At 49.9% G+C, this 27826-nt stretch overlaps 1 protein-coding gene across 1 annotated transcript; it reads right to left on the bottom strand.

Moving 5' to 3' along the window:
* Positions 1–179: 179 nt before the first annotated feature.
* fhdc2 (FH2 domain containing 2) lies at positions 180–27826 on the bottom strand. Its single transcript, XM_064973169.1, has 12 exons — positions 27660–27826; positions 23406–24600; positions 22161–22222; positions 13714–13816; positions 12661–12746; positions 12323–12423; positions 10744–10814; positions 10299–10406; positions 8947–9017; positions 5501–5618; positions 5099–5263; positions 180–3454 (listed from the first exon to the last, which is right to left on the bottom strand). The coding sequence occupies exons 2-12, from the start codon at positions 23874–23876 to the stop codon at positions 1538–1540; spliced, it is 3273 nt and encodes a 1090-aa protein (XP_064829241.1). The 5' UTR covers positions 23877–24600; positions 27660–27826; the 3' UTR covers positions 180–1537.

Raw genomic sequence — 27826 nt, 5'->3', positions numbered from 1 at the left:
AATACTTTTTGCCCCACTGTAGGTATCTGATCAAAAGTAGTGCACTATATAAGGAATAGAGTGTCATTTGGGATGCAAGCAACCATACTGTGACCATCCCGATGTCTGGGGAAACTGATCGTGGAGAAAAGACAAAAGAACAGCTGTGCACACACTCATAAAAGAACAGCTGCCTTACAGTTCCTTATTGTGTTTAAACAAAAACAGTCCTTTAATGAAGTAAAACTAACAAAACACACCCGGAGTGATTAGCATCTTTATTTTATAAATGCACACATTGTCGCCATGGATCACAATTCATGTCGTTCAATTTAAGTTAACATCTCTTTTTTGATATAAACATCAGCAGTAGAATATTACAGTGAGTATCCTAGCAACAGGTCTCCTCTTCAGTTGTTAAAGTGCATCAGAATGAAGTTCACATTCAAGATGAGGATAACCAACAAAAATCGATCGATTACCAATAATCAATCAGATATATCATACTGATTGATTGCTGATTGAGCAAACAAATAGCCCGAGGTGAGAAAGCAACGAAAGAGAAAGAAGGGTCACACTATATTCAGTCTGAGGAGTCTGGTCCATGCATCTCATCATTTAGAAATACACTTCTAAGACTACACACTCAAATCATTGAGGATTCAGAAATGACATGGCACATAGGAGCTGGACTGATCAAGTATGGTTGTGGAGTCCCCACTGGCTTCCTATTCCCTACATGGTACACTACCTTCGACCAGAGCCCTATTGACTCCTGTCAAAAGTAGTGCACTATACCCTGACAAATTGAGGCTGTTCTGAGGGTAAAAGGGAGGGGTGTGCAACTTAATATTGGGATATTTGGTATACTCAATGTATAGGGAATAGGGTGCCATTTAGGACACAACTAAAGTTAAATAAATTAACCCCTTGAAAGAAAAAGAAAATGCCATTTTCAACATACACCCTAAAAAAAAACAAGTTGATGAGAAGGATTCTGTTGGATGACCAAGAGGAGGCTGCAGTGCCACAATCCTAAATTAAGGATTTTCTACAGATTAACAAGGTCAGAGGCACACATTTCAGGAGCTTGACAAAGTCCAGGTTGGGTGTGTGTGTGTGTGTGGGGGGGGGTAGTAATCTCTCCCTGAAGTCCCCTTTTGACTGCACAGGACACTAGTGGATGGAGGTGGTGTGTAGGACCGAAGACATTTCTATCTACGGTGACAGTACAGCCCATGTGCAAAACAGAACAGCTGTAGACTGGTGTAGTGGCAGCCATTTTGTTGGAGTTGCAGTCCTTTGTCATCTTCCCAGCAAACAAGAAAGTGTATGGGAGAGACCGAAGTGAAAACACCCCATCGATTCTGGACAAGCTGAATAGAGTCTGAATGGACCAGCAACTACTGAGACCTCCAGAACAGAGAGGTCTGATAAATTACTTGGTGAATTGTGATTCCCACATACATGTACAATGGACCCAAACACACATAGGTACGTGTATGTGTGTAAGTAAGACTACTGTATAAAGTTGAAAAAGTGGTATGATCTGCCATGATCACTTCCACATGGGCGAGGAAGCAGGACGGTCCATTTTAGGCCCAGGTATCCGTGTTGCTGTGGGGGTTTTACAGGCAGAGACAGCAGCTCTGGAGGGCTCTGTGCTGGGGCTCGTCTTGGCCGTTTTAGTCCTGGCCGCAGCAATAACAGCTGTACGGATGGTTTTAGCTGTAGCAGAGGAGGGGCTGTGTGTGGAGCGGGGCTGAGAGGAGTGTTGGGTCTCAGAATTGGAGGTGGGGGCGAGACGTTTGGTCACCCTGAGAGGAGAGCCTCTGACAAAGGCTGGCTGGGTGGTAGCTGTACTACTAGTGGTGCTGGTGCTCGAAGTCCTCTCCCTCTCTGGTCCAAGCCCCAGCCCAGCTCTCTCTGATGCCCGGCGGGTCATGGAGGGTTTCCCTGGGGTCTGTTGCTGGTTCTCACCCCCAGCCTGGCTCCTCTCACTCCTGGTGCTACTGCTCCGCTTCACCTCTGTCTGGGTAGCAGTAGGGCGTGTGATGGGGGAGGAGCGCATGGAGGAGCTGCGTACGGACGGGGACGCCAGACGAGTGGAACGTGGTGTAGACTGTAAATTAGGATTTGGGACAGGGCCAGTGGGTGCCTGTGTCTCTGCTTTGGAAATGAAAAGGGCTCTATGGATGCCTGTATCGTTAGGCAGACGTGTACGGGGTACCGAGCCCCTCTTCGCCCCTCCTCGGACCCCAGGAGTGTTCCCTCCGCTCCGAGAGTCCTCTTTCCCCATTGGAGACCCAGAACCAGACCCTGGAGTCCCCACCTGTCTCTCTTTCCTCCACTTGGAGCAGAGGCTGGGTGGGGCTTTGGGGAGGGGTGTGGTTGGGGTGGGAGGAGGGGATAGGTTGTCATAGGAACGCAGACCTCGGACCAGGGTGTGGCACTCCAGGGTTTCGCCCACACATGGGTATGACCGGTTCCTTTCCCTGTCAGGACTGCAGACCTCTGGGTAATGATGTGCCCGCTGTGGGCTCAGCTCTGGTAGGCTGGGAGGCAGCCATCTCTGTTCCACTGTAGAGAGAGATTCTGTTTCCCTCTGCTGGGTTGTTCCCTCCTCAGGTGAAAGCCTAAGCTCCAAGGAACCACCACTTCCTTGTGAGGTCTCCTTGGCTCCCTTAGACTCCTGCGATTGGACACCGTCTGGGGTGTCAGTGGCCATGGATGATTTTGATTGGCTCTCAAAGGCCTGCTCAGTCACCTCAGTGGCCGTATACCCTGGGAGAGGAGCGAAGTCAGGGTCCTGAAGCACTGCGTCTCTGACTGAGGTGTCTCGAGTCGTTGGTGCGAGTCGACTTTCAATGATGTTAGTGGCAATTCCATGTTGGGTTTGAGTGACATAGGCAATAATGTCCTGCCTGTTTTGGGGGACATTGAATCTACGTCCACACTGGGTTTGAGTGACGTTGGAAGTCAGTTCATATTGAGTTTGTGAGACTTGAGTCTGAGTTGTCCCCTCATGATTTGGTCTCTTAGTCTCCAGGACTGGTTGGTGCTGAATGACTAGGGGCTCTGTCCTGGTCTCTGTCCCCAGGGATGGCCTCTCCTGGCTTGGGTAGGTGGGGCAGGGAAGCCCTGGGGAGGTCTGGGGGTGGATGGAGGTATTACGGAGGTTGGAGGAGTTGAGGTGGGGGTATGTCTGAAGAGGAACGGAGGTGGTGTTCTGGAGGTAGTGGGAATGCCTGCGGTTCCCCTGGGTTCTAAGGCTGCGCTGGCTCCAGGTGTGGCTCAGGTTTTCAAGAGTTCTCTCCAGGTCATCCTGGTTCTTCTGGGTTCCCAGTGGGGACACCCGACCCAGAACCACACCCAGGTCCAGGCCTGTACACACGGCCACGGAGCGACGCTTCTCCACCATCTCACGCTCTCGCTCCATCCGCTTCTGCTCCTTCTGTTCCCGCTCGGCATTTTCCTGAGAGGGAACAGGATGATTACTTTATGGTAGAAGAATAAACATCAAGTATACATTAATCAGCACAGCATCTACACCTCTATCTTCTCTGTCTTTTTGTCCTCATCAGTCTATAACTCCTGTCTGTTGGTCTGTACACACACACACACACTTTATTTTTTACAATTTTATACATTGTAGAATACGGAAGACATCAAAACCATGAAATAACACATGAAATCATGTAATAACCAAAAAACATGTTAAACAAATCAAAATATATTTTAGATTATTCAAAGTAGCCACCATCTGCTTTGCACACTTTTGGAATTCTCTCAACCAGCTTCACCTGGAATGCTTTTCCAACAGTCTTGAAGGAGTTCCCACATATGCTGAGCACTTGTTGGCGGCTTTTCCTTCACTCTGCGGTCCAACGTATCCCAAACCACCTCAATTGGGTTGAAGTCGGGTGATTGTGGAGGCCAGGTCTTCTGATGCAGCACTCCATCACTTTCCTTAGTCAAATAGCCCTTACACAGCCTGGAGGTGTGTTTTGGGTCATTGTCCTGTTGAAAAACAAATGATAGTCCCACAAAGCCCAAACCAGATGGGATAGTGTATTGCTACAGAATGCTGTGGGAGCCACGCTGGTTAAGTGTGTCTTGAATTCTAAATAAATCACTGACAGTATCATCAGCAAAGCACCCCCACACCTCCTCCTCCATGCTTCCGGTGGGAACCACATGCAGTGTTCATCCGTTCAGCTATTCTGCGTCTCACAAAGACACAGCAGTTGGAACCAAAAATCTCAAATTTGGACTCATCAGACCAAAGGACAGATTTCCGTTGGTCTAATGTTCATTGCTCGTGTTTCCTGGCCCAAGCAAGTCTCTTCTTATTGTTGGTGTCCTTTAGTAGTGGTTTTCTTTGCAGAAGTTCGACAGTGAAGACCTGATTCACACAGTCTCCTCTGAACAGTTGATGTTGAGATGTGTCTGTTACTTAAACTCTGTGAAGCACTTATTTGGGCTGCAATTTCTGAGGCTGGTAACTCTAATGAACTTATCCTCTGCAGCAGAGGTAACTCTGGGTCTTCCTTTCCTGTGGCAGTTCTCATGAGAGCCAGTTCAATCAGAGCGCTTGATGGTTTTTGCAACTGCATATTTTCCGGATTGACTGACCTTCATGTCTTAAAGTAATGGACTGTCGTTTCTCTCTTCCACAAATTAACTTAACAAGTCACACCTGTTAATTGAAATGCATTCCAGGTGACTTCCTCATGAAGCTGGTTGAGAGAATGCTAAGAGTGTGCAAAGCTGTCATCAAGGCAAAGGGTGGCTACTTTGAAGAATCTCAAATATATTTTGATTTGTTTAACACTTTTTTGGTCACTACATGATTCCATAGTTTTGATGTCTTCATAACTATCTGCCCAAGATACAAAGTCAGAAGCCTGACCTAGTCCTCTTCTTAAAATCAGATTTTAAACCCAACCCTAAACCCAACCAAGCCTAACCCTAAGCCTAACCCTAACCCTAAGCCTAACCCAAATCTTGAATTAAGACCAAAAGGCTAATTTTAGTTTTCATAAATGGTTAAAACGTGGACTTTGGCCATGTAGTGGGAACCCATACAGACAGTTTGATGTAAAGCAGTCGGTCTCACCTGTACGGCTCTTTGGAAGCGAAGGCAGAAGGAGTGAAAGACCCTGCAGGCCTCCTCCAGTTTAAAGATGCTGTCATCCTCACAGAAGAATTCAACCAGAGCCTGACTGGACATCCTCATCCCCTCCACGTCATCCTCTGCTTCCTTCAGACGGTCCTCTGCCACCTAGAGAGAGAGAGAGATGAGGAGATTGAGAGAGCGAGAAAGGGAGATGAGACTCACTGTTTTGACCAAGGAGCAAGAATATGGTGAAAAGAGACTCAAAGTTAACCAAAGCCATACGAGTTTCAATGTTGTTCTTTGTGAGGTCATCTATTCTCACTATAGATCAGTGTTTTATAATTATGCAAGTTCTAGATCAGTGTGTGTTCTAAATCCATGTTCTAGAATCTAGTTCAGTACCTCCAGGAAAGACCGTGTGAGCTGCTGGATCTCTGCCTCCGTCTGGACACTGATCCTGAGGGAAGCCACACGGCTGTAGAGTCTGGAGAGATCCTCTACTACCGCCTCCTCACACAACCTATAGGAAGACAGAGACAAAAGACGCATTACTTGACATGACATTAAAAGGTAGATTCAGCGATATGAGACAGACGCAGAAATAAACAGCATAAGTGGGTCAATTTCCGTAACTAAGAACGTTGAAGCGTGAGGCTCAACTACTCTCTGGCTATCACACTGAACAGGCTGAAGCAAATCTGTGCACATGCGCAGATACTGTTTGTGACTGTGTTGCGTCTCTCTTATCTCAATATCTCTGATGCTGCTTGTGGCAACGTCATTTCACAGAGTTTACCTTTATAGATGATAGTAAAGTGATTGCTGCAAGATTCTGTGACCCCCCCCCAAAAATATGGCGTCTATCCCAAAAGTTGGCCAAACTGCAAATGTACGGCTCTGAATAAAACCTTGTGTTTTTACCCACAACCCGACCTGTTGCTGCGACACAACCCAACCTGTTGCTGCGACACAACCCGACCTGTTGCTGCGACACAACCCGACCTGTTGCTGCGACACAACCCAACCTGTTGCTGCGACACAACCCAACCTGTTGCTGCGACACAACCCAACCTGTTGCTGCGACACAACCCAACCTGTTGCTGCGACACAACCCAACCTGTTGCTGCGACACAACCCAACCTGTTGCTGCGACACAACCCAACCTGTTGCTGCCAACCTGTTGCTGCGACACAACCCAACCTGTTGCTGCGACACAACCCAACCTGTTGCTGCGACACAACCCAACCTGTTGCTGCGACACAACCCGACCTGTTGCTGCGACACAACCCAACCTGTTGCTGCGATCCATGAGAGACGACGAGGCAAAGTAAACCATATGGTAATCTTTGTTTCAGAAGATGCTGTTACTTAGATTCTAACTCAAAGCAGTGGTCCCTAAACTGTGACCTACATAAAGCTGTGACGCTAATTCAAATCAAAACCAAATCAAATTTATTTATATAGCCCTTCGTACATCAGCTGATATCTCAAAGTGCTGTACAGAAACCCAGCCTAAAACCCCAAACAGCAAGCAATGCAGGTGTAGAAGCACGGTGGTTAGGAAAAACTCCCTAGAAAGGCCAAAACCTAAAATTCAAAGCAGTGGTCCCTAAGCTGTTATTCTAATTCAAAGCAGTGGTCCCTAAGCTGTGACCTACATAAAGCTGTGACTCTAATTCAAAGCAGTGGTCCCTAAAATACTGTGACTCTAATTCAAAGCAGTGGTCCCTAAGCTGTGACTCTAATTCAAAGCAGTGGTCCCTAAGCTGTGACTCTAATTCAAAGCAGTGGTCCCTAAACTGTGACTCTAATTCAAAGCAGTGGTCCCTAAGCTGTGACTCTAATTCAAAGCAGTGGTCCCTAAGCTGTGACTCTAATTCAAAGCAGTGGTCCCTAAGCTGTGGCTAATTCAAAGCAGTGGTCCCTAAACTGTGACTCTAATTCAAAGCAGTGGTCCCTAAACTGTGACTCTAATTCAAAGCAGTGGTCCCTAAGCTGTGGCTAATTCAAAGCAGTGGTCCCTAAGCTGTGACTCTAATTCAAAGCAGTGGTCCCTAAGCTGTGACTCTAATTCAAAGCAGTGGTCCCTAAACTGTGACTCTAATTCAAAGCAGTGGTCCCTAAGCTGTGGCTAATTCAAAGCAGTGGTCCCTAAGCTGTGGCTAATTCAAAGCAGTGGTCCCTAAACTGTGACTCTAATTCAAAGCAGTGGTCCCTAAGCTGTGGCTAATTCAAAGCAGTGGTCCCTAAACTGTGGCTAATTCAAAGCAGTGGTCCCTAAACTGTGACTAACTCAAAGCAGTGGTCCCTAAGCTGTGACTCTAATTCAAAGCAGTGGTCCCTAAACTGTGACTAATTCAAAGCAGTGGTCCCTAAGCTGTGGCTAATTCAAAGCAGTGGTCCCTAAACTGTGACTCTAACTCAAAGCAGTGGTCCCTAAATTGTGACTCTAATTCAAAGCAGTGGTCCCTAAACTGTGACTCTAATTCAAAGCAGTGGTCCCTAAACTGTGGCTCTAACTCAAAGCAGTGGTCCCTAAGCTGTGACTCTAATTCAAAGCAGTGGTCCCTAAGCTGTGACTCTAATTCAAAGCAGTGGTCCCTAAACTGTGACTCTAACTCAAAGCAGTGGTCCCTAAGCTGTGACTCTAATTCAAAGCAGTGGTCCCTAAGCTGTGACTCTAATTCAAAGCAGTGGTCCCTAAGCTGTGACTCTAATTCAAAGCAGTGGTCCCTAAACTGTGACTCTAATTCAAAGCAGTGGTCCCTAAGCTGTGACTCTAATTTAAAGCAGTGGTCCCTAAGCTGTGACTCTAACTCAAAGCAGTGGTCCCTAAGCTGTGACTCTAATTCAAAGCAGTGGTCCCTAAGCTGTGACTCTAATTTAAAGCAGTGGTCCCTAAGCTGTGACTCTAACTCAAAGCAGTGGTCCCTAAGCTGTGGCCGACATAAAGCTGTTATTTTCCCTCTGACAGACATCTTAATACATCCAAAATGGCACCTTTGGCTCCGCCCCAGCAGGAGTAGGCCGTCGCTCATTACTAGGTCTTACAGTAACACCGATACCCACAGAGTAACTGACAGTAAGGCGTGCATCCCAAATGGCACCCTATTCACCAATATAGGGCCTTGACAAAAGGTACTGGGTGCCATTTGGGACTCAATCTAAGTGTCCTACATAGCTAACCAAACCCCAAAACCCCAACAGAGCCGTAATACTGGATTGAAACAGAAATGTTGCGAAGAGCCATGTTAAAACAAGGGGATGTAACTATATCACTAACAGCTGGACAGAGCTCCAGTACAGTAATGCAATACAGTCCTGTTGAAACGGGTCTTTTTGGGCGTAGTGTGTGTGTGTGTGTGTGTGTGTGAGTGAGATAGCAGCCTGCTGGGGCGTATTGATGTTATAGGACAGAGCTCAGATGCTCCCCAGAAGCATCCAAAACACCATGGGCCACGTTCATACACTTCAGATTCCTTCCTTCCTTCCTTCCTTCTTTCCTCTCTTTAATTAATTACAGATCTGCTGGACTGGTTAAAAGCAAGGAAATGGAAATCTTGCTTTACAAGCAGATCACGTAAAGATCTCTGTTTGTCCCAAGGTACACTAACTATTAGAACAAGGACGCGTTCAGCAGGACAACGTTTTGGAACGTTCGGATAGAAATAGGTAACATAGAAAAAATATGCCTCTCTGACGTGTAGACCAAGGAATCATGTTGGCTCTATTCACAGCAATTCTATCTGCAACAACAATGGTTTGGCAGCTGAACGTGGCTTAGTCTTTTTGAGGGAGGAGTGTAATTTCTAAACTTGGGGGGGGGTGTATTATTGGCTCTTACTAACCTGGAGGCGGGGCCGACGTGTCCTAGTTGGCCAGGAAACGACAGTAAACTCTGGTCCTTTTTCACTGCTTCCTGTGGAGGCGGACACAGAGCTGATCCAGCTATTGTTTCACACAGTGAGCCCTCATAATTCTGGATGAATCATTGCATTGTGTCACGATTCAGTGTGTTGATATGGTTATTGTGAATGTAAAAATGTATGGTTGGTCAAATACAACAAATACCCAACACAGTTTGAAAGAGATTCTGAAGAACCTTTTCATCTGTGCCAATTGAACAATTCTGCAATATAACAAGTGTCAAGTTTTTAAAAGGAAACTAAAATGTGCAGTCTGTCAACTGGCTGTCAGTCTTCAGTAAATAGTAGTCTGGGACTCATTCTATCGTCTTTCAACTGCATCTAGAGAAGTTCTTAAGATGTGGCATATTAATGCTTGAGTCTTCACTGAAAGATAAATTCAAGTCAAGCACTTCAAGGGTCTCCTCTTCACTGCAGTGTGACTTACACGGAGTGTACAAAACACTATGACAGACTGACCAGGTAAAAGATATGACCCCCTTATTAATGTCACCAGTTAAATCCACTTCAAATCAGTATAGATGAAAAGGGAGGAGACGGGTTAAAGAAGGATTTTTAAGCCAAAAGATTGAAGTGCTTTTAAACAGGGTATGGTAGAACAGGGAATGGTTGAACAGGGAATGGTTGAACAGGGAATGGTTGAACAGGGAATGGTTGAACAGGGAATGGTTGAACAGGGAATGGTTGAACAGGGAATGGTTGAACAGGGAATGGTTGAACAGGGAATGGTTGAACAGGGAATGGTTGAACAGGGTATGGTTGAACAGGGTATGGTTGAACAGGGTATGGTTGAACAGGGAATGGTTGAACAGGGAATGGTTGAACAGGGAATGGTTGAACAGGGAATGGTTGAACAGGGAATGGTTGAACAGGGAATGGTTGAACAGGGAATGGTTGAACAGGGAATGGTTGAACAGGGAATGGTTGAACAGGGAATGGTTGAACAGGGAATGGTAGAACAGGGTATGGTAGAACAGGGTATGGTAGAACAGGGTATGGTAGAACAGGGTATGGTAGAACAGGGTATGGTAGAACAGGGTATGGTAGAACAGCATCCCTGTGGAACGCTTTAGACACCTTATATAGAGTCTATGCCCTGATGAATTGACGCTGTCCCGAGGGCAAAAGCGGGTACAACTCAATATTAGGAAGGTGTATATTGGACTAGATCAGGGTAGGAGAGCTGAACTACAGTAGGATCAGTTTAGCATTTTAGATGACAAGGAATACAGCAATTATGCACAAAAAGTACCTGATCCTAGATCAGGTCTTACCATGGCCACGAAGTGCAGGAGGTTCATGCCTGGCTTGTTGGCTTTAGTGTCGGCCAGTTTGAGCAGGGAAGGGATTCGGAACCCTGCTGCGTTGCCTGCGTACCCACCCTGAGGTCAAATACAGTAGGTCAGTGAAAAGAGGTCTCACACAAACACCTGACAACTTAAACAAACACAACATTACAAAACCCAGGTGCAGCCAGAGTGATGCTCTGGAACAGGCCCCAGTCCGACACCGGGAGCTTTGTGCAGGCAGATAAACAGAGTGACGCTCTGGAACAGGCCCCAGTCCGACACCGGGAGCTTTGTGCAGGCAGATAAACAGAGTGACGCTCTGGAACAGGCCCCAGTCCGACACCGGGAGCTTTGTGCAGGCAGATAAAGGATGTCTCTCTCTTTCAACTGAAAGGTAAAAAGAAAGGAGAAGAAAAAGTATAATACTCACAGCGTTCATGTAGTTTCCTGCCTTCAGAACCAGACGGAGGATGGAGTGCAGCTCAGGACAGCTCAACAGCTCTGAGACAGAGACAGACAGAGACAGAGACAGACAGAGACAGACAGACACAGGCACAGAGAGAGAGAGACAGACAGACACAGGCACAGAGAGAGAGAGAGAGAGAGAGAGAGACAGGCACAGAGAGAGAGAGACAGGCACAGAGAGAGAGAGAGACAGGCACAGAGAGAGAGAGAGAGAGAGAGAGAGAGAGAGACAGACAGAGAGAGAGAGAGACAGGCACAGAGAGAGAGACAGGCACAGAGAGAGAGAGAGACAGGCACAGAGAGAGAGAGAGACAGGCACAGAGAGAGAGAGACAGGCACAGAGAGAGAGAGAGAGACAGGCACAGAGAGAGAGAGAGAGACAGGCACAGAGAGAGAGAGAGAGACAGGCACAGAGAGAGAGAGAGAGACAGGCACAGAGAGAGAGAGAGACAGGCACAGAGAGAGAGAGAGAGACAGGCACAGAGAGAGACAGGCACAGAGAGAGACAGGCACAGAGAGAGACAGGCACAGAGAGAGACAGGCACAGAGACAGACAGACACAGAGACAGACAGACACAGAGACAGACAGACACAGAGACAGACACAGACACAGAGACAGACACAGAGACAGACACAGAGACAGACACAGAGACAGACAGACACAGAGACAGACAGACACAGAGACAGACAGACACAGAGACAGACAGACACAGAGACAGACAGACACAGAGACAGACAGACACAGAGACAGACAGACACAGAGACAGACAGACACAGAGACAGACAGACACAGAGACAGACAGACACAGAGACAGACAGACACAGAGACAGACAGACACAGAGACAGACAGACACAGAGACAGACAGACACAGAGACAGATAGACACAGAGAGAGACAGACACAGAGAGAGACACAGACAGACAGGTGATTAAAAGGGGAAACTAACCCCCCACCTTGCTGGTGATTAAAGGGGAAACTAAACCAACCCCCCCCCATCCCACGCTGATTAATGGGGACACTGATTAAATGGGTGGGGGTGCTGATGAAGAGCAGTAGGTCATGTTTGTGTCACAAATGGCTCCCTATACGTTTTATAATGCACTACCTTTTACCAGGGCCCATATGGAGCTGGACAAAAGTAGTGCCCTATGTAGGGAATAGGGTGCCATTTGGGATGTATTGATAGTATCTAAAAAGGGGAAGTAGATGGGCCACAATTAAAAGGGACAGTGATGAGTAGTAGTGTAGAGTAAAACTAAATCAACTAAATAACTTCCACCATTTCATACTGAACTCCAACAAGACAAGAGCACTAAAAGGGGAAGTGAGCGGTACGGAAGGGAACGGCCACAAAAGAGTTTGAAGGGGCGGTGATAGGGAGTAGAGTACACCTAGGGTTCATCCCAAATGGCACCCTATTCCCTATGGGAGAGCCCTATGGGACCTGGTCAAAAGTAGTACACTATATAGGGGATAGGGCACCATTTGGGACAGTTAGGATAACATATTTACTAAAAGCCCCCCCCCCTCGTTGATGGTTTACCTCTGGCCGCCTCCCTCAGACATCTGGCTGCCAGACAGAGAGAGGTCACGGCAGGGTCAAACTCCTCCTGCAGGATCATGGTGTCCAGACGCAGACGAAAGCTAACGGGGAAGAAAAGGGAGAGGATGGAAGAGGTCAGAGCCTTATCGATCATCAGACACACATCAGCACAGACTGGAAAGTCAGTGAATCAGCCATTATAGTGTGTTGAGGGTGGGAGTCACTGCAAAAATGACAACAGCAGAGAAATTGGCATATTTTGCAACATTGTTTGAACTTCAAGGTTAGGGTTTGTAATAGTTGTAAAACAGTGAAGTGATAGGGGGTGTGTGGTATACCTGGGGACGTCCACTAGCAGAATCATGAAGAGGTCAGACTCCCCAAGCCCACTGCGTTCTGCCTTGAACCGCTTCAGGCGAGCCTCCTGTATAAACACCCAGACAGACAGCTTAGAGATATCATCAGTCAGCTTTCCTGTTACAGTCTACAAACCTCATTCCTTTTACTGGGAATTCCACCTGGGTTTCATTTACTAGAATCTCCCAAAATAATATTTATAATTTAAAGCTTTGCTTTCCAGTGGTAGAACCCCCGTCACCCGGGGCGAGTCCAGTGGTGGAACCCCCGTCACGAGTCCAGTGGTGGAACCCCCGTCACGAGTCCAGTGGTGGAACCCCCATCACCTGGGGCGAGTCCAGTGGTAGAACCCCCGTCACGAGTCCAGTGGTAGAACCCCCGTCACGAGTCCAGTGGTAGAACCCCCGTCACGAGTCCAGTGGTGGAACCCCCGTCACCCGTCCAGTGGTAGAACCCCCGTCACCCGTCCAGTGGTAGAACCCCCGTCACCCGTCCAGTGGTAGAACCCCCGTCACCCGGGGCGAGTCCAGTGGTAGAACCCCCGTCACCCGGGGCGAGTCCAGTGGTAGAACCCCCGTCACCCGGGGCGAGTCCAGTGGTAGAACCCCCGTCACCCGGGGCGAGTCCAGTGGTAGAACCCCCGTCACCCGGGACGAGTCCAGTGGTAGAACCCCCGTCACCCAGGGCGAGTCCAGTGGTAGAACCCCCGTCACCCGGGGCGAGTCCAGTGGTAGAACCCCCGTCACCCGGGGCGAGTCCAGTGGTAGAACCCCCGTCACGAGTCCAGTGGTAGAACCCCCATTACCCGGGGCGAGTCATTCGTATTACTTTTACATTCGTATAACCGTGTCCATATACAACACGTGGAGCCATTGGGGACATCTTTTACCACATTGTCAGAAAGCCTTTCACAAGTCTGAGACGATGGTGAAATGGCAAACTGTTGATCTGGATAATGACATCTAGATGAATAGTGGGGTGGGGGGGCTACAGGCTAGTCAGTGTTCGGAGAGGACACAGCGCAGAGACTTTACCTCGTCTGCGTCAGGCAGCAGTTTGCAGAGCTCAGACAGTTTCTCGGCCCCGTAGCGGGTCCCGACACCCTGCCGGATATCCTCAACTATCTCCTGGACAGCCCTGGAGAAACATGACAACATACATCAGCTCCATGGTCCACACACACCCCACACCACACACACACCACAACACACCACACACCACACCACCACAACACACCACACAACACACCACACCACACCACACCACACCCCACAACACACCACACAACACACCACACAACACACCACCACAACACACCACACACACCACACCACCACACACCACACACCACACACCACACAACACACCACACCACACAACACACCACACAACACAACACAACACCACACAACACACCACACCACACACCACACCACACCAACACACACAACACACCACACACCACCACACACCACACCACACAACACCACACCACACACACACCACACCACACAACACACCACACCAGGGTTTAGGGAAATGGAGTTTCAGCCACAGAGGACAGAAGTTACTGATATACTGAGGTGATTCAAGACAACGCTGATTATTTAAGAAATCATGCAGGGGTGTGGAACGGTGGAGGGGGTATCATTCAGGGGTGGAGGGGTATCATTCAGGGGTGGAGGGGGTATCATTCAGGGGTGGAGGGGGTATCATGCAGGGGTGGAGGGGGTACCATGCAGGGGTGGAGGGGGCATGCAGGGGTGGATGCAGGGGTGGAGGGGGTACCACGCAGGGGTGGAGGGGGTACCACGCAGGGGTGGAGGGGGCATCACGCAGGGGTGGAGGGGGCATCACGCAGGGGTGGAGGGGGCATCACGCAGGGGTGGAGGGGGCATCACGCAGGGGTGGAGGGGGCATCACGCAGGGGTGGAGGGGGCATCACGCAGGGGTGGAGGGGGCATCACGCAGGGGTGGAGGGGGCATCACGCAGGGGTGGAGGGGGCATCACGCAGGGGTGGAGGGGGCATCACGCAGGGGTGGAGGGGGCATCACGCAGGGGTGGAGGGGGCATCACGCAGGGGTGGAGGGGGTATCAGGGGTGGAGGGGGTATCACGCAGGGGTGGAGGGGGTATCACGCATCAGGGGTGGTGGGGGTATCAGGGGTGGTGGGGGTATCATGCGGGGGTGGTGGGGGCATCATGCGGGGGTGGAGGGGGCATCATGCGGGGGTGGAGGGGGCATCATTCGGGGGTGGAGGGGGCATCATTCGGGGGTGGAGGGGGCATCATTCGGGGGTGGAGGGGGCATCATTCGGGGTGGAGGGGCATCATTCGGGGGTGGAGGGGGCATCATTCGGGGGTGGAGGGGGCATCATTCGGGGGTGGAGGGGGCATCATTCGGGGGTGGAGGGGCATCATTCGGGGTGGAGGGGGCATCATTCGGGGGTGGAGGGGGCATCATTCGGGGGTGGAGGGGGCATCATTCGGGGGTGGAGGGGGCATCATTCGGGGGTGGAGGGGGCATCATTCGGGGGTGGAGGGGGCATCATTCAGGGGTGGAGGGGGCATCATTCAGGGGGTGGAGGGGGCATCATTCAGGGGTGGAGGGGGCATCATTCAGGGGTGGAGGGGGCATCATTCAGGGGTGGAGGGGCATCATTCAGGGGTGGAGGGGGCATCATTCAGGGGTGGAGGGGGCATCATTCAGGGGTGGAGGGGGCATCATTCAGGGGTGGAGGGGGCATCATTCAGGGGTGGAGGGGGCATCATTCAGGGGTGGAGGGGGCATCATGCAGGGGTGGGGGGCATCATGCAGGGGTGGAGGGGCATCATGCAGGGGTGGAGGGGTTATCATGCAGGGGTGGAGGGGGTATCATTCAGGGGTGGAGGGGGTATCATTCAGGGGTGGAGGGGTATCATTCAGGGGTGGAGGGGGCATCATTCAGGGGTGGAGGGGGCATCATTCAGGGGTGGAGGGGGCATCATTCAGGGGTGGAGGGGGCATCATTCAGGGGTGGAGGGGGCATCATTCAGGGGTGGAGGGGGCATCATTCAGGGGTGGAGGGGGTATCATTCAGGGGTGGAGGGGTATCAGGCAGGGGTGGAGGGGTATCATGCAGGGGTGGAGGGGGTATCATTCAGGGGTGGAGGGGGTATCATTCAGGGGTGGAGGGGGAATCATTCAGGGGTGGAGGGGTATCATTCAGGGGTGGAGGGGTTATCATTCAGGGGTGGAGGGGGTATCATTCAGGGGTGGTGGGGGCATCATTCAGGGGTGGAGGGGGCATCATTCAGGGGTGGAGGGGCATCATTCAGGGGTGGAGGGGGCATCATTCAGGGGTGGAGGGGGCATCATTCAGGGGTGGAGGGGGTATCATTCAGGGGTGGAGGGGTATCATGCAGGGGTGGAGGGGTATCATGCAGGGGTGGAGGGGGCATCATGCAGGGGTGGAGGGGGCATCATGCAGGGGTGGAGGGGGCATCATGCAGGGGTGGAGGGGGCATCATGCAGGGGTGGAGGGGGTATCATGCAGGGGTGGAGGGGGCATCAGGGGTGGAGGGGGCATCATTCAGGGGTGGAGGGGGCATCATGCAGGGGTGGAGGGGCATCATGCAGGGGTGGAGGGGGCATCATGCAGGGGTGGAGGGGGCATCATTCAGGGGTGGAGGGGGCATCATGCAGGGGTGGAGGGGGCATCATGCAGGGGTGGAGGGGGCATCATTCAGGGGTGGAGGGGTATCATTCAGGGTGTGGAACGGTGGAGGGGCATCATTCAGGGGTGGAGGGGGCATCATGCAGGGGTGGAGGGGCATCATTCAGGGGTGGAGGGGGCATCATTCAGGGGTGGAGGGGGCATCATGCAGGGGTGGAGGGGGCATCATTCAGGGGTGGAGGGGGCATCATTCAGGGGTGGAGGGGGCATCATGCAGGGGTGGAGGGGGCATCATGCAGGGGTGGAGGGGCATCATTCAGGGGTGGAGGGGGTATCATTCAGGGTGTGGACGGTGGGGGGCATCATTCAGGGGTGGAGGGGGCATCATGCAGGGGTGGAGGGGGCATCATTCAGGGGTGGAGGGGGCATCATTCAGGGTGTGGAACGGTGGAGGGGGTATCATTCAGGGGTGGAGGGGGCATCATTCAGGGGTGGAGGGGGCATCATGCAGGGGTGGAGGGGGTATCATTCAGGGGTGGAGGGGCATCATGCAGGGTGTGGACGGTGGGGGGCATCATTCAGGGGTGGAGGGGCATCATGCAGGGGTGGAGGGGGTATCATTCAGGGGTGGAGGGGCATCATGCAGGGGTGGAGGGGCATCATGCAGGGGTGGAGGGGGTATCATTCAGGGGTGGAGGGGCATCATGCAGGGTGTGGAACGGTGGAGGGGTATCATTCAGGGGTGGAGGGGCATCATGCAGGGTGTGGAACGGTGGAGGGGTATCATTCAGGGGTGGAGGGGGTATCATTCAGGGTGTGGAACGGTGGAGGGGTATCAGACACACACATGGTCGAGCTTATCTCCTCTTATCAGACTGACTGTTGGGGAAAGGTCTTTGACGCCACATTGGCGACACACTGCATGACATGTGCCCTGAGCAAATACATACACAGATAAAACACACACACAGGCGCTCAACACAGACACTTCAGCAAACACATATGTAGACACCCACACACAGCGGTCCTTAGAGGTTGAGGTATCACCAGACAGAGAGAGAGAGAGAGAGCGAGCAGAAACTGGCCATTCCCTGACTGTATGACCTCTCCTCGACTCAAACTTCCTCCAAATGACACAAGTCTGCAGCTCAAGCCCTCCAGGAGCCAGGACTCTATTAGAGATACATCTCTCCTTTCATCACTCCCTACATCAGACAGCTTTCACCATTCCACTCTCTCCCCCTGGCTTTTCCACCCTCTCCCCCTGGCTTTTCCACCCTCTCCCCCTGGCTTTTCCACCCTCTCCCCCTGGCTTTTCCACCCTCTCCCCCTGGCTTTTCCACCCTCTCCCCCTGGCTTTTTTCCACCTTTCCTCCCCCTGGCTTTTCCACCCTACTTAAATTCCCCCTCCCTTTTCCTTGACTTTCTCTTTCCTACCCCCCCCTCTCTTCTTCATTACATACTTAAGTTCCTCCCTAGTTTCCTTGCTTCTCTCTCCCCTATACGCCCCTTTTTCGGTCTCTCTTACATTCCTCCTCTCTGCCCGTCGGCCCTGTGTTCACTAATACCGCGGCCCTGTGTTCACTAATACCGCGGCCCTGTGTTCACTAATACCGCGGCCCTGTGTTCACTAATACCGCGGCCCTGTGTTCACTAATACCGCGGCCCTGTGTTCACTAATACCGCGGCCCTGTGTTCACTAATACCGCGGCCCTGTGTTCACTAATACCGCGGCCCTGTGCTCACTAATACCGCGGCTCTGTGCTCACTAATACCGCGGCTCTGTGCTCACTAATACCGCGGCTCTGTGCTCACTAATACCGCGGCTCTGTGCTCACTAATACCGCGGCTCTGTGCTCACTAATACCGCGGCTCTGTGTTCACTAATACCGCGGCTCTGTGCTCACTAATACCACGGCCCTGTGTTCACTAATACCGCGGCCCTGTGTTCACTAATACCGCGGCCCTGTGTTCACTAATACCGCGGCTCTGTGTTCACTAATACCACGGCCCTGTGTTCACTAATACCACGGCCCTGTGTTCACTAATACCGCGGCTCTGTGTTCACTAATACCACGGCCCTGTGTTCACTAATACCACGGATCTGCCCATCGGCTCTGTGTTCACTAATACCGCAGATCTGCCCGTCGGCCCTGTGTTCACTAATACCGCAGATCTGCCCGTCGGCCCTGTGTTCACTAATACCACGGCCCTGTGTTCACTAATACCACGGCCCTGTGTTCACTAATCGGCCCGTCTGAATCAGAGATAACAGTAACCTCTGTTGAGGAGTGAAAATACACGTGGCTGAACTGGGATTATACTGATTAAAAGAGTTCAATAAAAGGTTTTTGCCTTTGTAGCCTGCGGCCTGTTATTTCTATACACCACTGAATGCTGGATACAATAATTGTCGCCACAGCTGAAACAGAGCATCATGAAAAGGTAGAGGGAAGTAGCACACATATCAATACCATATTGTCTCACGAAGGGACCAATCTGTTCAAACGACTTCCACCCATGTCGCAAATCTAAAAGTACTTTGTGACTCACACAAGACAAACAAGCTCCATGTAAGAGGACACGTTTTTGTCCATAGGAGAGGCTCTTCTCCCTTCATAAAGGCTTTCGACTACATGTTCTGACATATGCTGTTTAGAGAGAGAAAAGCGCTCTTCAACTAGGATGCGCACAATTGAATCTCTGTGAACTCAGTGTGCTGTACACGCGTGGGCATGACAACATACCTACTCTGCAAGAGGGCATCGCCTGGTAACTACAGTCATACCCACTAGTGTTCTCACAAAACCAGAATTTTGACTTTGATACTCGATACCACAGGAAAAACAACAAGTCGTTTTAGCCAAAGAAACAAAATGACACTTGATCCAGACAGATCTGTAAAGTACAATATCATTACTGTTGAAATGTTTGAATGTATGCATTAATGAATCACTTATACAATCAATCTAACCACATTATGGTAATCATTTATTTGAATGGTAAATTTCTATTGATAAACTGGGTAAAATGGGCGTATTCAATAGGAGTTACTGAGCTTGTTTTGGCTGAATTCAAGAAGATACAGATGAAAAACTCTGTTTATCCTTCCATGTGGGACTTATTTTATTGCATAGAAGAAGCTATCTCTTCTTCTACAAATGTGTGAGCGGTCTCTAAGACCCATGACATCATTCACACACAGAGTCCGTTCAAGGCTCGAGCAAAGATGATCTTGACTGAGAGACGTGAGACGGGGGAAACAAAGTGAATCAATAACGTTTTTGGTGACAATCAGCAATATTTAGCGTTATGGTTTGCATATAGTTTGGGGGAGGCTCCCCTGTGGCGCAGCGGTCTAAGGCAGTGCTAGAGGCGTCACTACAGACCCTGGTTCGATTCTGGGCTGTATCACAACCGGACTTGATTGGGAGTCCCATAGGGCAGCGCACAATTGGCCCAGCATCGTCCGGGTTAGGGTTTGGCCGGGGTAGGCAGTCATTGTAAAGTTAAAAAAATATCACAAACACTAGAATAGTGAATTGATGTGTTCTTCAGCTGTAAGCTAGCCAGGAACGCTAGCCCGCTAGCCCGGAACGCTAGCCCGCTAGCCCGGAACGCTAGCCCGCTAGCCCAGGAACGCTAGCCCGCTAGCCCCGGAACATTAAGCCCGCTAGGGACAGACTAGAGGCTAACAACGCCAGCCCGGAACTAGGGACAGACTAGCCCAGCTACCAGCGTAGTTCCTAGGGACAGACTAGGAAGCTAACATTAAACAGCCCACGCTAGCCAGGAACGTTCCTAGGGACAGACTAGCCAGTATAAGAGGGGAGCACAGGCCAGTATAAGAGGAGCTAACATTGCAGTCCAGCTAGCCAGGAAAGTTCCAGACTACCAGTTCGTAGTTCCTGGACAGACTAGAGCCAGTATAGCAGACTCCCAGTTCGTAGTTCCTAGGGACAGACTAGAGCCATAACATGATGCAGTCCAGACTCCCAGTTCGTAGTTCCTAGGGAACTAGAGCCAGATAAGAGACAGTATAAGAGGGGAGCTAACACCCACAGAGCCCAGTAGCAAAGAAAGTTTAGTTCCTAGGGACAGACTAGAGCCAGTATAAGAGGGGAGCTTGTGCAGTCCAGACTACCAGTTCTGTCCTAGGGACAGTGTTATAAGAGGGGAGCTTGAACAGTCCAGGACATTGTTTTAGGGACAGAAAGCCAGTATAAGAGGGGAGCTAACATTATGCAGTCCAGACTACCAGTTCGTAGTTAAACATTTCTACATGTTAACTTCTGTGTAGCATGAGTGGGGAGCTAACATTATACAGTCCAGACTACCAGTTCGTAGTTCCTAGGGACAGACTAGAGCCAGTATAAGAGGGGAGCTAACATGAAACAGTCCAGACTACCAGTTCGTAGTTCCTAGGGACAGACTAGAGCCAGTATAAGAGGGGAGCTAACATGTCCAGACTACCAGTTCCCAGACTAGAGCCAGTATAAGAGGGGAGCTCCAGACTACCAGTTCGTAGTTCCTAGGGACAGACTAGAGCCAGTATAAGAGGGGAGCTAACATGATGCAGCCCAGTGAGTTAATCGGTTCCTCAGGATAGGCAGGAGCTAGCAATGAGTAAGTGGAGGCTGTGGAGCAGGCATGATGCTCTCGTTCTATAAGGGTAATAATCGGCTGCACTGATAGACTTGATCCTCTCTAAATCAGTAGACGACGTGAGACACATTTGACAGAAGTACCAAAAGTAACACATTTCAGTACTGAACCGTTTTTCATGTTCTGGTATCGGAAGAAGTACCAAAGCTCCGGTATGCCGTGCAATATTAATACACACAGACACCAACCATGTCTGACCCACACAGACACCAACCATGTCTGACCCACACAGACACCAACCATGTCTGACCCACACAGACACCAACCATGTCTGACCCACACAGACACCAACCATGTCTGACCCACACAGACACCAACCATGTCTGACCCACAGACACCAACACACAGACACCAACACACAGACACCAACCATGTCTGACCCACACAGACACCAACCATGTCTGACACACAGAGACACCAACCATGTCTGACCCACAGAGACACAGCATGAACAAAGACATTCCAAACAGTACACAAATTTTAAACCATATAAACAATATAAACCATATAAACTCTACATAAAATAGAAGTGAAAACATCGAGCTATAGAAAAGTGCAACCCTTTGTTTTACAAAAAATGTTAAGACTTTTCACCTTGTTTCTCCAGACTCAAGCGCTACAGCGTAGAGGAGTACGACTAGCTGTCTATTAGCGGGTCCCAAATGGTGCCCTATTCGCTACAGGGCCCTGGTTAAAAGTAGTGCACTGTAAAGGGAATAGAGTGCCATTTGGGACACAAGACTGTGTTCTACAGTCTTTACTGAAGGGCAGCTCTCCTTCACGGTCTGAGCAGGTGTCAACTTTGACCCCTCGGGTCACCATCTTACCCCCTACCACTTTGTGCCCCCCTACAGTCCAGTTTCCCAGGCAGGATGCCATTTCATCTGCACCTGTTACCTTCTTGACACCCCCTGTCCCATTACACTTAGAAGAGCACACACACACACACACACACACACACACACACACAGATAGTGTGAAGGGTTGTTCCCCTGGGTACTATCCCGGCCCCTTGTACTTCCTCCTATAGACTAAGAGCTTCTCCGATTCATGGTGCTTGACCTCTGATACCAGAGCAGCACATGCTCTCAAGGAACTTACAGATAAACACTTAGAAAAATTAAAGTGTGTGTGATGAGGAAATGGAAGTTGATCCTTACGTCTTGAACTGTCGTAGAAATATCCCGACATTCATACTGCGTTTGGAGTCCAGTAGTGAGACCTGCAAACACAGTCACGGAAACACTTCAGATACTATGATCAGTGGAGTCTGCTGAAGGACGGCTCATCATAATGGCTGGAACGGAGAGAATGGAAACCATGGAAACAGTGTGTTTGATAACATTCTACTGATTCCGCTCCAGTCATCACCACGATCCCTTATTCCCCAATTACGGTGCCACCAACCTCCTGTGTGGTTTATACAGTATCTCTTTCAACTTTACAGACAACACATGCTACCTGGCAGTCTAAACTACACCTCACCTCGGTGCCAGTCTAAACTACACCTCGCCTCAGTGCCAGGGCGGTGTCCGCCTCTAGCCAGCATGCTGTTTTCTTGGCACAGCAACAACATACCACTGTTGAATGCACACACATACTGGTAACACCTGCGCTCCTAGCCATACCTTATCATGCTGTCTTTTCTTCCCCACCCACAGCAACAACATACCACTGTTGAATGCACACCCATCTCCAGTACTGGCACTCCCCCAACACATCCCCCCACCCATTTCCAGTCCTCCATATCCTAACTATCTACCTTATCTGTGGTGCTGTCTCTCCCAGTCTTCCCCACCCATCTCCAGTCCTCTCATCCTCCCCCACCCATCTCCAGTCCTCTCGTCCTCCCCCACCCATCTCCAGTCCTCTCGTCCTCCCCCACCCATCTCCAGTCCTCTCGTCCTCCCCCACCCATCTCCAGTCCTCTCGTCCTCCCCCACCCATCTCCAGTCCTCTCGTCCTCCCCCACCCATCTCCAGTCCTCTCGTCCTCCCCCACCCATCTCCAGTCCATCTCCAGTCCTCCGTCCTCCCCCACCCATCTCCAGTCCTCTCGTCCTCCCCCACCCATCTCCAGTCCCTCTCCAGTCCTCTCCCTCCCCCCACCCATCTCCAGTCCTCTCGTCCTCCCCCACCCCTCCATCTCCAGTCCTCCCCCACCCATCTCCAGTCCCTCCCCCCACCCATCTCTCCAGTCCTCCCCCACCCATCTCCAGTCCTCCTCCCCCACCCATCTCCAGTCCTCTCGTCCTCCCCACCCACCCATCTCCAGTCCTCTCGTCCTCCCCCACCCCCCAATCCTCTCGTCCTCCCCCACCCATCTCCATCTCCCCCACCCATCTCCAGTCCTCTCGTCCTCCCCCACCCATCTCCAGTCCTCTCATCCTCTTCTAACTATCTCACCTTATCTGTGGTGTTGTCCTGGGGTGAACTGCATCGCATCAGCACAGACCTGCGTCTCAAACTCCCGGCTCTGTCCTGAGGTTTACTGTCCTTCTGTCCAAACAGCTCATCCAGAGAGGGGAGATCTATAAGGAACTCTTCCTCCTCCGTAGCCGCTCCACTCCAGACACTCTTCCTCCCCTCCACCTTCTCCTTAGGGATCTGCTCCCAGTTCAGCTTCCTCAGCCGGCTGCGACGGGCCGAGTCCATACGGGTCAGAGGAGAGGAGGGAGGCAGGGGAGGAGGAGGCGGGGGAGGAGGAGGAGGAGCAGGGATGAGGGGTAGGGGAACAGGTTTAGCACCAGGAAGGAGAGGGAGGGTATTCATGGCTGTCACTTCCAAGACGAGGGGCGCAACACCGCGGGGGCTGGCGGGTGGCGTTCCATGAAAGGCACGGGACTCCTTGACGGACACGGTGAGGTTGATAAGCATAGAGGCTAGTTGGGAGTTAGGATAGGGCTCAACTAGGGTTTAGGACTGGTTGAGGAGCATGGAGGCTAGTTGGGAGTTAGGATAGTGCTCAACTAGGGTTTAGGACTGGTTGAAGAGCATGGAGGCTTGTTGGGTGTTAGGATAGGGCTCAACTAGGGTTTAGGACTGGTTGAAGAGCATGGAGGCTTGTTGGGTGTTAGGATAGGGCTCAACTAGGGTTTAGGACTGGTTGAAGAGCATGGAGGCTTGTTGGGAGTTAGGATAGGGCTCAACTAGGGTCTAGGACTGGTTGAGGAGCATGGAGGCTAGTTGAGAGTTTGGATAGGGCTCAACTAGGGTTTAGGACTGGTTGAGGAGCATGGAGGCTTGTTGGGAGTTAGGATAGGGCTCAACTAGGGTTTAGGACTGGTTGAGGAGCATGGAGGCTAGTTGAGAGTTTGGATAGGGCTCAACTAGGGTTTAGGACTGGTTGAAGAGCATGGAGGCTTGTTGGGAGTTAGGATAGGGCTCAACTAGGGTTTAGGACTGGGACTGGTTGTTTTCTAGCATTGCTGATAGCCAGAGTTCAACCTAGATGGATGAATATTGACATGTAGGATATAGGGTGTAGCTTTGAAGCTTGTTAGGGTGCTTCCCAACGGGCGAGTACAGTCTCTACTCAACCAAGGTGTCCACTCTCTGTTCTCTTCTCACAGTGGTGCAAGTCTCAGTCAGTCCCTCCAATCTAGGAAAACAACACAATGAAAACAACTCTCAGGAAGGTTCAATAGACAGCATGAGCAGTATTCTGAGGTCTGTCTATCTTTATTATGCTAATAGCAGTATAGGCTATTCAGCAGTATAGGGTATCAGACAATATAATGAAGCATTTCATCCAGTGTCCACGATCACATGACTTATTTAAAGACAGATATACATTATAAATACAGGCCGTGTCTAGTCTGGCCCTGGGCTTGACATTAACATCTTCATATATTTGAGTTACTACACATTATTTGAGATGACATCAGATGCTCTGAGATTCAGAAGCCAAGTGTTCCACTGTCACCATTCTGATAATCCGATGTAGAGAGGTTGAGCCTGAGCCGACATCAACCTATGTCATTTGGAATCAGTGTAACTTATGTTGTTGATTGTGATTGACAAACCACATTTTCAAATAATCAAATATTTCTTATCCGTCTGTATTCTTTGAGTAAAACTCTGTACCAGACTAACCATGTGTATTTAAGGTTTTTCAAGAAGCATTTGGAGTATTCCAGTGTGCTGGCCCGCGAGCTACTAACTCACCGACACCTGGCTAGTCCTTTAATTACCAGCATGGTTATGCCTGTTATATCTCTGTTCATCACTCTACAGCGGATCTAACTGGCTGTTTGTTACACAGCCTGAAACATGTTACCTTCAGTCAGGTTACACCCTCACAGAGAGAGCAAGAGGACAGCATGTGTAATCCTGCACTGTTTCACCCTGATGCCTGCCTCCACACACACACACACCTCCGCACACACACACACACACCTCCACACACACAACTCCCTCCACACACAACTCCCTCACACACACACACACACACACACACACACCTCCACACACACACAACTCCCTCCACACACACACACACACACACACCTCCCACCACACACACACACACACACACACACACACACAAATCAAATTTATTTATATAGCCCTTCGTACATCAGCTGATATCTCAAAGTGCTGTACAGAAACCCAGCCTAAAACCCCAAACAGCAAGCAATGCAGGTGTAGAAGCACGGTGGTTAGGAAAAACTCCCTAGAAAGGCCAAAACCTAGGAAGAAACCTAGAGGAACCAGGCTATGTGGGGTGGCCAGTCCTCTTCTGGCTGTGCCAGGTAGAGATTATAACAGAACATGGCCAAGATGTTCAAATGTTCATAAATGACCAGCATGGTGGAATAATAATAAGGCAGAACAGAACAGAACTCCACACACCTCCACACACATCTCCACCCACACACACCTCCACACACACACACACACCTCCACACACACACACACACCTCCACACACACACACACACCTCCACACACACACACACACCTCCACACACACACACACACCTCCACACACACACACACACCTCCACACACACACACACCTCCACACACACACACACCTCCACACACACACACACCTCCACACACACACACACCTCCACACACTCCACACACACCTCCCACACACACACACACCTCCACACACACCTCCACACACACACCTCCACACACACACCTCCACACACACACACACACCTCCACACACACACACACCTCCACACACACACACACCTCCACACACACACACACCTCCACACACACACACACACACCTCCACACACACACACACACACCTCCACACACACACACACACACCTCCACACACACACACCTCCACACACACACACACCTCCACACACACACACACACACACCTCCCACACACACACACACACACCTCCACACACACACACACACACACCTCCACACACACACACCTCCACACACACACACCTCCACACACACACACCTCCACACACACACACCTCCACACACACACACCTCCACACACACACACCTCCACACACACACACCTCCACACACACACACCTCCACACACACACACACACACACACACACACACACACACACACGCCCTGCCTGCTGCTCTACCTTCTAATTATTGCAAATGGGAGAGAGGTGTAGAGAAGCAGGAGATTTACTCTCTCTCACAAACAGAAAGGTGTTACAGAAAACGCCCCTACATTGTCTGTGTCTAATATGACTAGATTCTATTCAGATAGGACATGTCAGGTCACGAAAACATCATGCACCCACTGGTGAGTTTTGGATAGGCCTTTCCTGCAATTATTAAAAAATGAGTCTAAGGTTTCAAGTGCATTTTCTAATTAATCTGATTGAGAAAATATAAATTATTCAATCATAATGGCAACATGTGGGATTCCTCGTGTGATATTCTTTGCATAAATGACAACACTCGGGCACAATGGCGCTCTGAGGCCAGTAATCAATGCCAAGTCAGTTGTTTCAATTTGCACAGCATGAGCGCTACAGAGGCTGCTTTTAGACATGCTGCACAATTCTGATCTTTTTTCGAACAATCATATCAAATCTTCAACATAAGATTTTTTTTCTAGAGCTGATCTGATTGGTCAAAAGAACAATAAGTTTTAAAAAATTATCTGAAATTGTGCTGCCTGTCTAAACACAGCCAAAGACTTTACAGCTCTGACTAGGCCAACCGTAAATTATTATTTGGTCCTACTATACAGCCAAGACAGTCATTCTTCAAAAGTAAACATACAATGTTAAATAAATACATAATTTGGGAGAAGTAGGCGAAGATCGCCTGATGGTTTTAATTCAAGTAGGAATGAAGATAGTGTGGACACCCCCAAAACAAACACATTCAATTGACAGATTTAGTCTAAAACGGTGTCAGTTCCGAAAATAGACTTTCTTTAATTTAAAAAACATTCAGTCACCTGGGTAGCATGGGCCTACCGTGAATATTCATAATTTGATAATCTCTGCATGTTTTTCTCAATTAAATGTAGGCTAAATTACTTTATAAAGACAATTGTTTTGGCTATAGCGAATTTTCAACAATGCCTTACATTTACAAAGCAATCCCCTAATTTATCGTAGTCGGTTTATCGTGGTTATTTCCAGTTTTTCCTGCAACAACAACAAAAAAAACACTAAAAATACATGCTACTTACAGCGCGTTATGATGCGATATCCAACTTCCCAAAGTTATTTTACAATTCCTTCTTTCTTGTTGTAAACTTCAATGAAAACCGTATTGTTTTAATTAATCCGTTCTGTTGCTTGACGCCTCCGTACTCAAGCCAATGCATTGTGCTGCTCCGCAGTTTGAGGTGTTCCA

This window comes from Oncorhynchus masou, chromosome 9 (genome assembly GCF_036934945.1).
Source record: "Oncorhynchus masou masou isolate Uvic2021 chromosome 9, UVic_Omas_1.1, whole genome shotgun sequence".
Classification (NCBI taxonomy): domain Eukaryota; kingdom Metazoa; phylum Chordata; class Actinopteri; order Salmoniformes; family Salmonidae; genus Oncorhynchus; species Oncorhynchus masou.
This window is presented reverse-complemented; position numbering and strand designations above follow the sequence as displayed.

Excerpts from the sequence above, each read along its gene's own strand:
- fhdc2 (XM_064973169.1), bottom strand. The coding sequence starts at position 23,876 with ATGCTTATCAACCTCACCGTGTCCGTCAAGGAGTCCCGTGCCTTTCAT. Across the intron at positions 5,264-5,500 it reads TCACACGGTCTTTCCTGGAG|GTGGCAGAGGACCGTCTGAA; the intron begins GTACTGAACTAG and ends CTCTCTCTCTAG. Across the intron at positions 3,455-5,098 it reads GCTTCCAAAGAGCCGTACAG|GAAAATGCCGAGCGGGAACA; the intron begins GTGAGACCGACT and ends GTTCCCTCTCAG.